This window comes from Trichogramma pretiosum, unplaced genomic scaffold (genome assembly GCF_000599845.2).
Source record: "Trichogramma pretiosum strain Unisexual culture from Peru unplaced genomic scaffold, Tpre_2.0 scaffold107, whole genome shotgun sequence".
Taxonomy (NCBI): Eukaryota; Metazoa; Arthropoda; class Insecta; order Hymenoptera; family Trichogrammatidae; genus Trichogramma; species Trichogramma pretiosum.
Window position 1 is genome coordinate 78687 of NW_019640861.1, and position 15571 is coordinate 94257.

The 15571-nt window shown below is 39.8% G+C and overlaps 3 protein-coding genes across 3 annotated transcripts; 2 read left to right on the top strand and 1 right to left on the bottom strand.

The window, feature by feature from the left end:
• The first annotated feature begins 1336 nt into the window (after nucleotides 1-1336).
• On the top strand, nucleotides 1337-2977 carry LOC111693241 (ankyrin-1-like). The gene has a single exon (XM_023457490.1). The coding sequence runs from the start codon at nucleotides 1337-1339 to the stop codon at nucleotides 2975-2977; it is 1641 nt and encodes a 546-aa protein (XP_023313258.1).
• A 2702-nt stretch (nucleotides 2978-5679) lies between these two features.
• Nucleotides 5680-7965, top strand: LOC106657426 (ankyrin-1-like). Its single transcript, XM_014378959.2, has one exon. The coding sequence runs from the start codon at nucleotides 5680-5682 to the stop codon at nucleotides 7963-7965; it is 2286 nt and encodes a 761-aa protein (XP_014234445.2).
• Nucleotides 7966-11200: 3235 nt separating this feature from the next.
• Nucleotides 11201-13168, bottom strand: LOC106655411. The gene has a single exon (XM_023457476.1). It carries the CDS (start codon nucleotides 13054-13056, stop codon nucleotides 11371-11373), a length of 1686 nt encoding a protein of 561 aa, XP_023313244.1. The 5' UTR covers nucleotides 13057-13168; the 3' UTR covers nucleotides 11201-11370.
• Nucleotides 13169-15571: the final 2403 nt, after the last annotated feature.

A 15571-nucleotide genomic window follows, 5' to 3' on the forward strand; every position in this document is an offset into this window, starting at 1 on the left:
CTATAAAATTGCACATTCTACGCGCTCTTTATATAGTTTATGAGCAGACGCACATTTTTGAAAACAATTTTAAAGAACTAAATCCTATTGATTTCGGTTGGGATGAAGAGGATGATATGTTTATACCAAAAAAAGCCATCTTTTATTTCCACCAATAGAGGACTTAGTTCCCCAGTGCACTGATACCACATGTTCAAGATCGTGCGTGTGTGTATCATTTGGAGTAAAATGCTGCTCTTTCTGTAACTGTAAAAAACATGATAAGTGTAAAAACATATAATAAAAATATTATAAACCGATAATACTTATTTGCTAAATTCATTTTTACATTCACGCTTGATTATAGGGCATGCGTAGGTTACGCGGTTCACTCTCGGTTGCCGAGCGGATGGAATGATTTGTTAAAAATGCAATAACTCTAGTTTTAATAATGATATTTGAAAAAATGAGTAATATTTAAAAACTAGAACAAATTTACAATTTACTCATACATAATTATGTGCGATTTTCTTTTGCCAAGAGCTCGATGTCGACTTATAAACTAATAGCAGGCTAAAAAAATGATAAAAGTTGATACTTTTAATCATGCTAGCTTCGTTGTAATTGTTTAATCCATATTTTTATTTGCATAAAATTAAAGTACAATCAATACCTTTAAAATGAGTACCCTATGGTCGGAAAATATTGGTTATTGGCCGAGCTATGGACGCAATAGTCCGAGCGCTGCGCACCGACCTTGTCCGGTATCGTTATTTTTTACTATTTTAACAATATCTCCGGTTCTATTGGTCGTATCAAGACGAATAAAAAAAGGAAATTTTCGTCTTTTTGTGTACAATAAAATGAAAAAAAAAATTGTTTTAGTAAAAACTCAATAGTTTAAGAGTTATAGCCGTATAAACAATTAATTTGTTTATAACAAATTACTCGACCATCTGAGCGAGGTGAGAGTTGATAATTCGGATTCAGCGGGTCAAAATACTCAGAAAAACACTTTGTTTTTTGTGGGACCTGCCAATGCATACGAAACCCCCTCAGCGCCTAGACTAATCTGTAGTGCAGGCGCACTTACTCGTCGGCGCACTTACTGAGACCTATGCAATAGTGCCTTACGAGGCCGCCAGATGTCGCTGCCGGTGAAGGCTGAATTTCGACTGGCGCAGAAGCGCCGAGCTCATCACAGTCTCACATGTAGACCGTAGTGTACGTATGATCGTTCAGTACACGTTACGACGCCGTAGCGTACAGAAAGATAGCATCGACTGCAGCGAGTGAAAAAAAAGAAGTATAATAAATTATTATAAGTGATTGTGTGTAGTGTATGTGAGTGCGCAAAATGGATCGATTAGAAACATTGAAGGGATTACGAGAAAGATTCAATTTGCAGATCGAAGGCGAGCGACATAAATTTATCCGTCAACTTTATCCTCTTGTCCGTGATTGGATTGACGCAGTTCCAAATCACCGAGACATCTTTCGCGAAGGAGACATCGAGAGTCTTCTAAACACTATGCATACGGGCATAGATAGTCTGCTGAACGATTTGCGAAACAGTGAATTAATCGGGTTTTTGGTTCGCACCGGATACAAGGACGAGCCCAAAGTCGGCGTAGACGACGAGCCGCTGCTGCGTCGAACCACACCGGTGCATCGAGCGGCTCGACGTGTTCACGGCGCCTCCTACGCTATCCGCAACCTATTCCAGATTTTTAACAGACTCGACGCGAATTACGTCGACGAGGATGGCGTGACGCATTTTCACATAGCCTGTCGTTACGGCTTCGACGACGTCGTCGAGAAATTCCTCGATCTCGGCCGGGTAGATCCCAATACATGTCCCTTGCCAACAAATGGCAACTCGCCGCTGCACTTGGCTCTGGAACACGACGGCCATTTTGGGGTGGCCGCATTGCTGCTGAGCAGAGGCGCGGATCCGAACTCGACCAATCTCGAGGGATCGACCCCTCTGCACTTCCTAAGCCAGAATTGCAGCGATGACTCGGCGGAGCCATTTTTTCGGATCGTCGACGAATTGAATCTTTCGGTGCACATTGACGCCCGGGACAAGCTGGGTCAGACGCCGCTGTACTTAGCTATGAGATACAGATCAAAGAAGAAAGTCAAATCGTTGCTGAGAAGAGGCGCCAATCCAAATTTGGCAGACTCGTGTGGATTCACCCCTCTGCACGTACCTTGCGCGGAGGGGGACTGTGATCGTATTGGCTTGATCAAGCTATTCTTCAAGGTCAACAACGAGTTGAATCAGTCGGTGGAGGTCGACGCCCGGGACAAGTGGGGTCGGACACCTCTGCATTACGCCGTGGCAAATCTTTTTCCGCATATTGTCGATGAACTCTTGGATCGTGGCGCTGATCTGTCTGGCTTCGCTTTTCCTGCCGAGAAGGACTTTGACCAGTTCCATGAAATTGGGAACGAGCACGACCATCACTACAAGTATAATCTGGTGTCCGGAGCGCTGGCAGTTGTCGATATCCTAGAGAGAAGGGGACGCGAGTTGTACCGTAGCGAAGCGCTGATCGTCATGAAATTTTTCGCTAAGCATGGATTAATCGAGAAGTTGAGGCATTTCGAATTCAATTGGTACGAGGACGAGGTGTTCACGAGCAAAGCGAAAGAGTTCATGGTAAAAGCGGACTTGTCGCTCTACGATCTGATGCAGTTGCCACCCCGAGAGGTGGAGAAGCTATGCACGAACACCGACTTCTTGGAATTCTTCATACTGGGATCAGTGGAGCGCATTTTACGGTGGTATCGATTACCCGTAGAATCGAGAAAGGCTTGCGCTATGCATTTGTGCGAAAAAATGTCCAGGAGATTTTTCCGGGACTGGGCAATGGAGCCATTCTTGGTGCTGATTCATTATCGACTGCCGATTCTGTGCTGCGAAATGATCATCGATAATTTGATGAACCAAGACTTGTGCAATATTTGTTTGGCCTTCGGTCAAAACTCGTGATCGTACGTTTGTAAAGGACTGTCATTGCTTTATTGGTAATCCTGTAACAGCTATTCCAACTCTTCGCTACAATGTTAAGATCGAAATAAATAAATAAATAAAAAGTAAAAAACACTTGTTGCTTTTAAGGAGGTTCGATAGCACTTTCAAGGGGCAGGCGGGGCGAGGGGGGCGCCTATGCTTATACACGGGCACGAAGGAGTGATACCAACTCATGGGAACAAAATATTATTAGCAAAACAGCATGCAGCGGCCGCACGGCACTTATAGGCGAAATTACTTAACTTCTATCTCGCTGAAAAACCCCCTAAACGCACTTAAAAAAAATATGTGACATATGATTTCGATTGGAAATTTCCTCAGCTTTCCGATGGTGAAGTCAGATTTTCAAAAATTTTCCATTTTCCACGGAAAATTGTAAAAATAAACTTTTAACATTAAATATCTCAAAAAACGCATTTTTAAGATTTTTCAAAGTAGTCTCAATCGAAAGCTGAGGAAATTTCCCATCGAAATACATATTTTCCATAGAGTACATTTTATTTTTACTAGCTGAAATACAGCGATGAACGTGTAAAAACGCGACATTTCGGCTCGCGTGGCTCAGAATCTCACGTTTTTAGACTTGTTTATTGAGCATTCGGTGTTGTAAAACGAGTCGTTTTGTTTTCAAAATGATCAATACCTTCTTGGCCTTCTAAAAAATAGTTTTTTTTTTCATTTCTTAAGTCTAATTCGTTTACATAATGCTTTTTGATGTGAAACATCTATATTCGCGTTTGGCATCAGGGGTAAACCCGTGAAAACCGAGCGTCCGTCCGTCCGAGCGAGCGCAACTTTGGTAGTAAAACTGCCTATACAGCGTCGGTTTGCGCTACGCGCTGTGATTAGCTGCCGCGCCAGCTAACGAACTGCTTTCTGCTGCTGCCCGCTGCCGAAACTCGACGCGCGTATTTCTTTTTCTCTCGCACGCGCGTATGACTGTGTTTACGACGTATACGCACGAGGCTATGTAACAGCATAAGCAGCAGCAGCTTAGCTCACGGCATTGACTGCGTTGAGATATCTTTCTCTCTCTTGCTTATGCGTACGATAATACATAGAATACGTATGTGCTGTCTATGCGTATACGTCGCAAGATTCTACGCCCTATCATGCATGTTTTCAAATCTGATATTCAACAATGCATTCATGTATACGTGTCTATGAGTGTGTGTCTTCTTAAGGGAAGTCGACATTTTTATCATGTTATATTAACATACAAGGAACGATAACCGCTCAATGCACTAATTTAATTAATAAAAATGTACTTTCGAAGCTACAAATGAAAGTTAAAGAAAATAATTAAAGTACGAGTCATTTTTTTTTTTGAAAATGTGATTTCCAATAAAATAGAAAAGTAAAAAAAACAAATTTTTTTAATATTTAGATTTTATTGAAATAATTAAATATTTATTCGATTTTTAATTAAATATTAAATTATTTTAGTTTCGGTCTTTTACCTAGATGGCGCATTTCCCGTACCCCTAAGTGGCAAAAAAGTGTTCGAGATTACTATATAAGACAGAAATATCCGTAGTGATAGTATGCGATTGACTACTGCGAGCGAACTGTCATCCGAGCGTTAGAATTAAGCGATAGTCTCATGCGTTAGAGTAGGTAGAAATTAATTTATATATACCATAGTTATTAAGATTGTTCAATAATTATGTAATAAACTAATTAACATATAACATACATACGATGTGATCATATGATAACTTTAACTAAATAATTAATTAATTTCTATCCCCTCTACAGCCGGAACGAAAACCAAGTCGCATTCAAATATACCACACTATGTTGAAGACATCACTTCAAATTATTTTTTAATAATTTATTAGATTCACTAGTATATTTTTATCAACACGACTAAATATTTTTTCGCGGTGCCAAATTAATTAATCAAATCTAATACATATTTATTTGAATTAATGAAATATATTTTTGCATTCAAAAAAATATTATATTCGATCAAGTAAATATTTGTTTGAAGTAATGAAATTATTTTCTTAATACAACCATAGATTCGATTGAAACAATTGATTTATTCTGCAATTCAATGAAATATTTAGTTGCTTGAATTAGATAATTATTTAATTTACTTAGATATTTATTTGAATCAACTAAATTATCTAACTGAAACAATTACATATTTTTCTTTAATTCAAATAAATATTTAATAAGCAACCGGCAATTAAATTATTTCATTGAATCAACTAAAAATTCATTGATTCAATTAAACTTTTTTCTCAGTGTAGGTTGAATAAATTAAAATACGAATATCGCGCGCGTGGGTGGTTGTTTACAATCATTGTATCATCGCGAATTATGCGACCGGTTAATTCAGCCGAAAATCAAAGCTTAGCTATATGGATAGAAAATCGTACGGAAATCACGATCTGGCACGCGCGAATAACTTGAAATGTTATTTTGAATTGTCTACACCACCGGTCGATAAAGAAGAGAGAGAAAGCAATCAGCTGTGAACGAATCTTCGATTTCGGACAACGCTCGCCACTCCTCTTTTGATGTATATAGCTGGCACTACTCTTGCCTTCAATAGCTTAGAAATTCTTGTAACTTTCTATTTGAAGATGGTTCAGTATGTATATATCAGTGCTACCTAGTGCTTAGAAATATTCACGGAAGAGAGAAAAAGAATGGGTTGGAGTGTCGAAGAGCGACGTGAGTTTCTTTTTAGAATTGAACTTCTGATCCATAAGTGGAGAGGTCCACTTCCTGAACTCGATAACTTATTTGATCCCAAAGAAATAGAATGTCTTCTCAATGATTCCATACATTCTATAGTGGATAAAACGACGTTTGAGAGAGCCAAAGAATTCGTCCAGTTTGTGATAAAGACAGAACACATGGACGAGCCTGAGCTCGATGAAGAAGGTATGCCATGGCTGCATCGAACCACACCTATACATAGCGCGGCTAATAACAACTACGAAGACATCCATGTTATCATCGAGGAGCTGTTCAAAATGTACAATAGCTATGACGTGAATTACATCGACGAGTACGGTTACACTCACTTTCATGTGGCGTGTAAATTTGGATTAGATGAGATCGTTGAAAGATTTCTCGAGTTCAAACCAAACCCCATTCATACCGTGTCGGAAACAGATGATTCGCCACTCGAATTGGCTTTAGAGAACGGACACAAAAAAGTGGCTGAACGCCTGCTGAGGAATGGCGCCGATCCAAATCTAGCCAACCGATGGGGATTCACACCTTTGCACATTTTAAACAAGAGACACGGTAACAGTGACTTGGTGAAAATGTTCTTCGACGTTAACGACGAATTGAATCAAACTTTGCGGGTCGATGCCCTGAACGACTTGGGCGAGGCACCATTGCATCTCGCTCTGTTCTACGGCAACCTCACGATGTTCCGATTGCTGCTCGAACACGACGCCGATCCGAATCTTTCCAACGGGGAGGCATCGACTCCTCTGCACCTCATTAGTCTGTATGGGCACTATTGCTTGGGAGAGATATTATTCCGAATCAACGAGAGAAAATATCGAGAAGGAAAGACGTCGCTCGTGCGAGTCGATGCCCAGAACGAGTACGATAACACTGCGTTGCACTACGCTTTGCGGCGCGGTAAAAAAGATATCGCCCGATTGCTGTTGAGAAATGGCGCCGATCCGAACTTGGCGAATAGGGAAGGCTTGACTCCTCTACGAATCATTATTAATTTCCATGAAGACTACTCCGCAGACCTGGCGAATATACTTTTGAATACCAGCAAAGAAGTAAATCGGCTGGTACAAGTCGATGAGCCAGATCGATCGGGCAACATACCGTTGTACTACGCACTGCAACGCGGAAACATACACATGATCAGATGGCTGTTGAAAAATGGCGCCTGTCCTGTGGAAGTCAATAAGCCAGATCGTTCGGGCAACACACTGCTACATTACGCTTTGCAACGTGGCAACGTATGGATAATCGAAGAACTGTTGAGAAGTGGCGCCGGTCCAAACTCTGCCAATAAGACAAGCTTGACTCCTCTACATTTCATTATCAATTTCAATGATAGCAACTCGGAAAAATTGGCGAATATACTTTTGGAGGCAAGCGGCCGGCCGCTGCAAGTCGATAAACCCGATCAATGGGGCAACACACCTTTGCACCACGCTTCGCAGCGCGGTAACGTAAGCATGATGAAATGGCTGTTAAGAAATGGAGCAGATCCAAATTTAACTAATCAGAGAGGCTTAACTTCTCTGCATGTAATCATTCATAGCCATAAACACCGCTCGGACTACTTGGCAAAAATACTATTGAACACAAGCAAACAATTAGGTCTTGAAGTGGAAGCTAAAATTAAGCCGTTACAAGTACAAGTCGATAAGCCAGATCATTCTGGCAATACACCGTTGACATTGGCCGTGGGAAAATTGTACCCACGATTGGTCGACGTACTCTTGGATAATGGTGCCGATTGTTCCAGATTGATTATACCCTCTGAAATTATGCCAGAGTATCACAAATGGAAGAAGAACTTTAAATTGATATTAGTGTCTGGGATTATAGCCGTCGTAGAACGTCTTCAGAACAGAGGACTGCAATTTAATGAGTCCAGTTTTCTTATCTACTACACTACAGCAGTGATCAAGTACGGACCGAGCGAGACGTCAGCGAATGTCCAAGAATCTTGGTACGACGACGAGGAATTCGCAGAAGGAGCGAAAAAAATAATGATGAAGCCGAATCTGTCACTTTACGACCTGATACGGTTGCCATCTGATGAAGCGCAAAGACAACTCAAGTCAACAGACTACTTGGAATTTGCGCGTTCGAAAAAATGGGGTAAGCTTCCCATTGGGCCATTGGGAAGAAGTCTTTGGGAGATTTGCGCTGAGCACCTGTGCAAAAATATACCAAGGGCACGCTATTTTTTGGACTGGCAATTAGCAGCTTTTGATTAAAATCGATGCACTATACAAATTACCAATTTTGTAATGTAAAGTGATTATCGAATGAATGAAGATTTATATTACATTTGGCTGGTGGTCGAAGATTGATATTTGTTTGTTGACGATAAACTAATTTGAAGACGTGATTTTTTTATGTATTATTATATTATTAAAATAAATAAATTGAAAAAAAAGTGTTTTCATTTGCCTAATGAGTAAGGCCCTCCTCCCTTCCTTCAAAAGAGAGCATTAAAAAGTGATGAGTTTAACAATTATAACGTTTTGGGTTTTTCTTTGGATTTTCATCTACAATTTTCATAAAATAATTCAAAAAACCCACTGAAAAGTCAGAAAAAAATATTTGGCTAAAAATAAATATGATTTTATCTTTCGATTTGAATCATAGAAATATACAATTTATATAAAGTTTAATTGTCGGTAAGCTCAATCTGAATACCAGTTTTCAAGCTTCGTTGGTTAACTGTATAGATATAGTGAAAGAAGCAATCATGGCATATAGAAATAATATTGCCCGGTATTACTTATGCTGGTCTCCACTATTTCCCCAGTAAATTACCAGAGCGTGAAATTCGATACTTGAAAAAAATTAAATAAAAAAAAACAAATTAACGACAAATTAAAAATTGAAAAAATTAGAAAAAAATCAGCTGTTTAAGAACAGCTGCAAGATGTGAAACATCTTTATCTATTAATTAAAGGAATGAAAATTCAGAGACAAATAAAATTTAAAAATCACTGCTCAATCTAAACAAAACAAATTGAAAATTGAAAAATTGAGAAAAAATAAATTTAAATAAAAAATCTAGAATTCTGAAATCAAATAAGTAAAAACTAGAAAAGTAAAAAAAAACAAATTTATAACAAATTAAAAATTAAAAAAATTAAAACACACACATACACAAATTCAGAAAATACCAGCACAAGTTTCGATGTTTCACATCTGGTGCATAATCAATGAGTGCTTACTCTTAAAATCTTTCCTTCTTATTGAGTTAAGTAATCACCAGTAAAGCACCAGATGTGAAACATCGAAACTTGTGCTGGTGTGTGTGTGTGTGTGTGTGTGTGTGTGTTTTAATTTTTTTAATTTTTAATTTGTTTTAAATTTGTTTTTTTTTACTTTTCTAGTTTTTACTTATTTGATTTCAGAATTCTAGATTTTTTATTTAAATTTATTTTTTCTCAATTTTTCAATTTTCAATTTGTTTTGTTTAGATTGAGCAGTGATTTTTAAATTTTATTTGTCTCTGAATTTTCATTCCTTTTTTTGTGACATCGTTGTAACTTTCCCCATAAGACCCATGTATAAGACGTCGTTTTTGATTTTTTTTTCTCAAAAACTAGATTGTAGATCAATCTAAGATTTTAACAGTGTATTCATTTCTTATCAAAGATTGAAATAAAAAAGTTTCAGGCGTTTCTAAAGACATGAAGTTTACTATCGAACCTCCTTAATTGAATAATTGAATGATTTCCAACGTTGGCTTTTTTTGACAGAAAAAATATGGTTATTACCGATTACATCTTTATCAAAATCTTTCGCTCGGCCCATCTTAGCTCCGAACAAGACGTTGAAATTAGTAGATTTTCTTACAAGGGGAAGAAATGAAACTTCCGCATGCACGTGATAATGGCGCCGAGGCGTCATATCACGTGTATGAGGGTGTTTCATTTTTCACCCGTGTAAGAAATAGTATTTTTTTCCATCCCCGCGCAAAAGTTTTCATAAAATTATCCTAATAAATTCAAAATATAAATTGAATTCAAGATCTCAATGCATATAAAGACTTGCATTTGTTTTTTCTTTCGCATCGAGGTCTTGATTTGCTGTCTGATTGTGCAAAAAACTAAGCGGTTATGGTTATTATTGACTTTTACATGAAATCAGTTATATGTGCTGCGAATTTTTTTCCTTTACTTTTAGCATTGTGAGCCTAGCAAGTCATACTAGACTTTAACATATGACTCTGTAATTAAGCTTCGAAGTTTGATGCTTGCCCCGACATTAGCATCACGAGCGAAGCGAGTGAGTGAGGCATATAAGTACAGTCCATAATAAGAGCAAACCCTTTGAATGTGAGGTTTATCATAAATCATTTGGACAAAAAGTTAGCCTCAAAACTCACGTTATCGGAGTTTATATTTGTAGCAAATCTTTCGAATGTGAAACTAGTCAAAAATAATTTAAAGATTGAAAGGTAATCTCAATTCTTATAAAGATTCTGTACACACTCGTTAAAAATCTTAGGAATGTGATATTTGTCCAGATTTTGAATGAAATACTCTAGCGCAATTTTACAAAGTTTTTCGTATAAATATTTTTTCATATCAGTGGCCTGGAAATGCGCAAAGAGAAGATTTTCGGGCCAGAGAATTTGAAAAATAGTATGCAATTCTATCCCGCGAAAACAGAAACCCCAGAGCACGTGTGCCCTTATAAAAATTTCCTATAGGATCTCGCGAAATTCCTACAGGAGTCCTATAGGATTCCAATAGGAATTTCGCGGGATCCTATTGGAAATTTTTATAAGGGTGATGCTAGGGCAGTAATGTAATATTTAATTTTGTTAAAAACAATAAAGCATTTTGAACTATTATTATTTTTGTGGTTATTATGAAGCACCCTCTACACACTTATCCTCCATTGCAACTTAAAGCAGAAATTATTCCTAAACTTCGCTCGTTTTTGACCCCTTCCACAGATTTCTCAATAAGTAAGTTATTTAGCAACATCAATTGTCAAGTAGATCTTCAAGGTGGAACGTCTCTTTGCCAAGGCATTGACAGCAGTTTTCCTTTTGCTTATGAAATGGTAATAAAAAGAATAATAAAAAAAACAGTACACAATGTATCATATTTTGTCTTATTGCAATTAAAATTTTCAGAAAGTTTGGGAACAAATTCGATGATGCTCAATCTCACGAGCGTATAATCATGACTGTTTACGTTGATGTTCATTAAAAAAACTCCCAAGTGGTTTGAATTCACGTTGGTATACTTATACGTAAACTACTACTTTTTATTGCGCTTAAAATAATGTTCGCGCTCAACTTCTCATACATAATAAAATACATAATCAACATTAACACCTTTTATAATGAAGCTCTTTGTCTATGAATCGGTAGCGGTTTTTTAAATAAATCTAACTTTTACGCGACCGAGTGTTTTGACTTTGACCGGTTGAGTTGCGTTTTCAGGGATTATGCGTCTGAATAAGGGTCTAAAATTTATCATAAATGTAAACTCATTTATTCGATTAATACGCAAAATATTATACAATTTTGAAATATACAAAACACATTTGTAACATAATATACATAAAACATATGTAATATGCAGAGTATACAATTTTTAACGACGTCGGAAATGAAAAAAAAACACTTTGATCGACGTACGTTACCAGTCACGACCCGCAGCCGCCAAGCAAATGTAATACAAATGTTCGTTCATGAGATGCTGGAGGATAATCTGGCAGCACTCGATAGGCAGCCTATGGCGTACGAGCTCCCAGAAAGCCTCGAGTGCCCACCGCCGGAAAAATCCTCTCGCCATGGCCTCGCTCAGGTGCTCCTCGCAAGCCTCCCGAATTTTATAGTCGTCGTCGGGCAGCACCTGCCAAACCCTGAATGACTCGGCGCTTCTCGATTCGGCCAAATCGACGTAATCCGAGTAGGCGAATCGACTCGTCGCCTCTTCTCCCGGCGGCAAATGGATCAGGTCGTGGAGCGTCAGGCGCGGGCCCGCACTGCGTACCTCGGTGCGTCTCGCCTCGATCTCGAACTCGGCGTAGTCCTCGAAAAACTCCTCGACGTCGATCGGCTTCTGGAACATCTCGCGGCTGCCGATCAGTCTCATGACGGACGTGGCGTCGCTCCTCTGCAGCTCGTATCCTCTTCCCTCGAGCTGCTCGAGGCAGGCCAAGGCGCCGGCCTGTAGGCGCAGGATGACCCGGGGCCAACTCGCCAAGAGGCGAGACTGCGGAATCTCGGCCAAGTGCCTCTCGGTGGGAAAGACGAATCGCGACAAATCGGCGCCATTGTCCAGGAGCACAGCCACTGCCTCGGGCAGGAGTCTCGCCACGGCCCACTGCAGCGGTGTCCGGCCCCACCGATCTCGAGCGTCGACCCGCACCTCCCGTTGGATTTCGCCGCAGACCTCGAAGAACCTCGTCACCGACGCTCGATCGTCTGCGTCTCTCCGGCAAACGACGTGCAGAGCAGTCGATCCCTCTGCGTTGGCTAAATTAGGATCGGCGCCCTGTCTCAGCAGCAGCTCGATCAGTCGTGGGTCGCCGCTGTCCATGGCCCAGTGCAACGCCGTGTTACCCGACCAGTCTCGGGCATCCACTTGGACGGTCTGATTGACGTCGGGACGGGAGCAGACCTCGAATATCAGCCGGGCAAAGACGTAAGCCGAGGGTAATTGTCTCCAGACGATACTCAGCAGCGGAGTCGCTCCCCGCTGGGCATCTAGCTCGTTCGGATCGGCGTCGTATCGGCCGAGCAGTCGCTCCACCAGGTCCGTGTTTTCGTCCCCCAGAGCCCGATGCAGCAGAGGATCGCCCCCGAGTCGGCCGGGCCCTGAGGGCTGCAGTTGGCGGAATCTCTCGATGACCTCGTCGAAGCCGAACCACAGGGCCACGTGGTAGTGCGTCAATCCGTCCTCGTCGACGTAGTTCGCCCGGTAAATTTTAAAGAGCTCAAGGGCCACTTCCGTCCTGTGGGGGTGTCGACTTTTGAAGGTGAGGTGCAGCGCAGTGGTGCGACGCAACAGTGGATTGCCGTCTCGATCCAGCTCGGGCTCGTCCCTGTAGCCGGTACTGACCACAAAGTCGACGAGAGCCTTCGGATGATCACCATTGTACAAAGCCTCCGTGAGAAGCCGATCGACCGAGAAGCGATTGGGAAGAAATATCTCCCGGAGGTCGGCCGGAAGTTGGCCCCTCCAATGTGAGAATAAACCGTGTATTCCATAGAAAAATTTGCTTCGCCCTTCTTCGCTCTCCCAATCGGCCTCTGCATATCCGTTTTTCAATAGTCTCAAAAAAAATTGCTCGTCGAGTTGGGTGTTTTCGGACATCATTTTTAACTTGAGAATATTTTTAACTTACGCCGCGAAAATCACTCGCTGCGGTCGATATGATCTTCCGCTCTGTTGACACCGAGCCGTCTCAACGTTTACTGATTGTGTTATACTCTACCGACTGTATTGAAAATTAACAATTGTGAGTAAAAATTAAATAATTGAAGGTAAATTAAAGTACCGATTAATCATTTGAAATTCTTACTTTTCGACCGACTTCTTCGAGGAATTTTTCTACTTTTCCAAAACTTAGTATTCCAAAATAACTATCGGTAACATTCAGTAAATAAATCCTCAGATAAATCAAAAAATTTTTAATAATAATTCCAGTGGTTGACGAGCTCCATAATCTGCCACTATGTATCAGAGTGTGACGTGTACGTGTGAAATTTGCGAATGGTCATTTTCAAAAAAGTCTAATCTGAACGCCTACTTCGAATCGATAATGAATAGCAATAGTATCGCATTATGCATGTGATACATACCAAAAGACATTTGTAATAAAGAATCACTTCGAGAAACTTATTGATTCAGTGCACAATGATTTGTGCGTACGTGTGTTCTTTTACTCGTCTGATTAAGCGACTTAGGCCCTTCATAATAATCGTATAAAATTTAGAGTATGTTTGGAACTCTAATTAGAAATATTTAATTTTTGACAGGATCATGAGTCATTTCAAGGGTTATTTCATTGTATAAAAAAATTATTAAATTTGAAAAAAAGTCAATAAATGTACAAATTTCTACGGAAAACGAACTGTGTTAGAAGCTTAAATTCAGGTTCAGCTAAAAACAGCTATATAAATCGAAATAGTTGACATTTTTCATGTGATAGTATAATATGTTCATCCTATCACTGATTGACCTAAAACAGCTCCTGCCGAAGCTCTGAAATAATAATTACATTACTTTTTGATAATACTAAATATTGTGATTGGATTCAAGGACCACGCGATTCTGACGTGAGTTTTTCATCAATATTGATCTATGGGGTGTGAAAATCTTCAGAAAAGTAACCTCATCCACGTGAGCGGAGCAGAATTTGGAAAAATTGCATACAACTTTATATGAACTTCAAAATGTGAAAATTTTATCAACACTAAATGCCATATGTAAGTTCTGGGAAGAGAATCAAACTTTTTTTTCCAAATTCTGCTCGGCTCAAGTGTGTATGGGTACTTTTCTGAAGACTTTAAGACCGCATAGATGAATATCAATGAAGAACTCACGTCAGAATCGCGAGTCGAGTAAATCGAATTATAATCTTTAGTATTATGAAATGTTTTAGTATTATAAAATGAAAATAAAAAATAAAAACAAGTAAAAAATGAAGAAAAATTAAAGATTTATAAATTAATCGAATGAAAATTATTAATATAAATTATCGTTGAGAATCTCCAGATTTACATCAAACATTCAAAATTATTATAGACAATAAACTTTCATTTTATCTCAATTGCAATACTCATAGTTCGGAATTGAAATTTTGAAAATTAGTTTTCTCCGCTCTCCCAAATTAATAAAATTAACGAGCCATCACGTGTTCTGGCCTGCAGCCGCCAAACAAATATGAAACAAATCTTTGTTTATTAGATTTCTGATGATTATATCACAGCAGACAATCGGCAGCCGGTAACGCGTCAGCTCCAAAAAAGAATCCAGTGCCCATCGTCGACAAAATCTTCTCAACGTTATCTCGCACAGATGCAAGTCACAAACTTGTCTATATTCGTAGATTAACTCACTCAATTTTCCCGTGCCCGCCAACGTGAAGTAGTCCGCAATTGTGACTAGTTTCGCAGCCTCGTCGGATCTCATCCGAAATAGCTCGTAGAGCGACAGACTCGGGCGTATCTCTATATTTTTCAATCTACTCTCGAACTCTTCATGGTTCGAACATTTTACCCAAATCGACGACTGATCGAACAATTTGTACTTGTCGAAAAAATGCATAATCGCGAGAGCGTCGTACAGGTCCAATTCGTATCCCTTTTTCTCGAGACGTTCGGCGATCAACAGAACGCTAGATATTTTTCTCGATTTGGAATGATTATTCTGAATAAAACTTTCGTAAGTGTAGCCAAAGTCACTCACAGCTGGGAAAAAGAAGCTGGACAGATCAGCGCCACGATCCAAGAGCACATCGACGATATTCGGCAAGAGTCTCGCCACGGCCCATTGAAGAGGTGTCCGACCAAACTTGTCCTTAGCATCGATCTGCAATGGCCGATTCGATTCGTCGCAGATCTCGAATAACATCTTCAACAGCTTAACATCGTAATATCCATCGCATAAAAAGTGCAGAATGGTCGATTCCTCGTAAACGACCAGATTTGGATCGGCGCCATTTTTCAGAAGCATCAGTGCCACATCCTTGTGACCTGCACTCACGGCTAAGCTCAGTGGCGATGCACTACGGCCCTTCTGTAGATTGGGATCCTGGCCTAGCTCGAGGAATTTTTGAACGATCTCCTCAAGACCATACTCGCAGGCTAAATGAAAATGCGTTACGCCG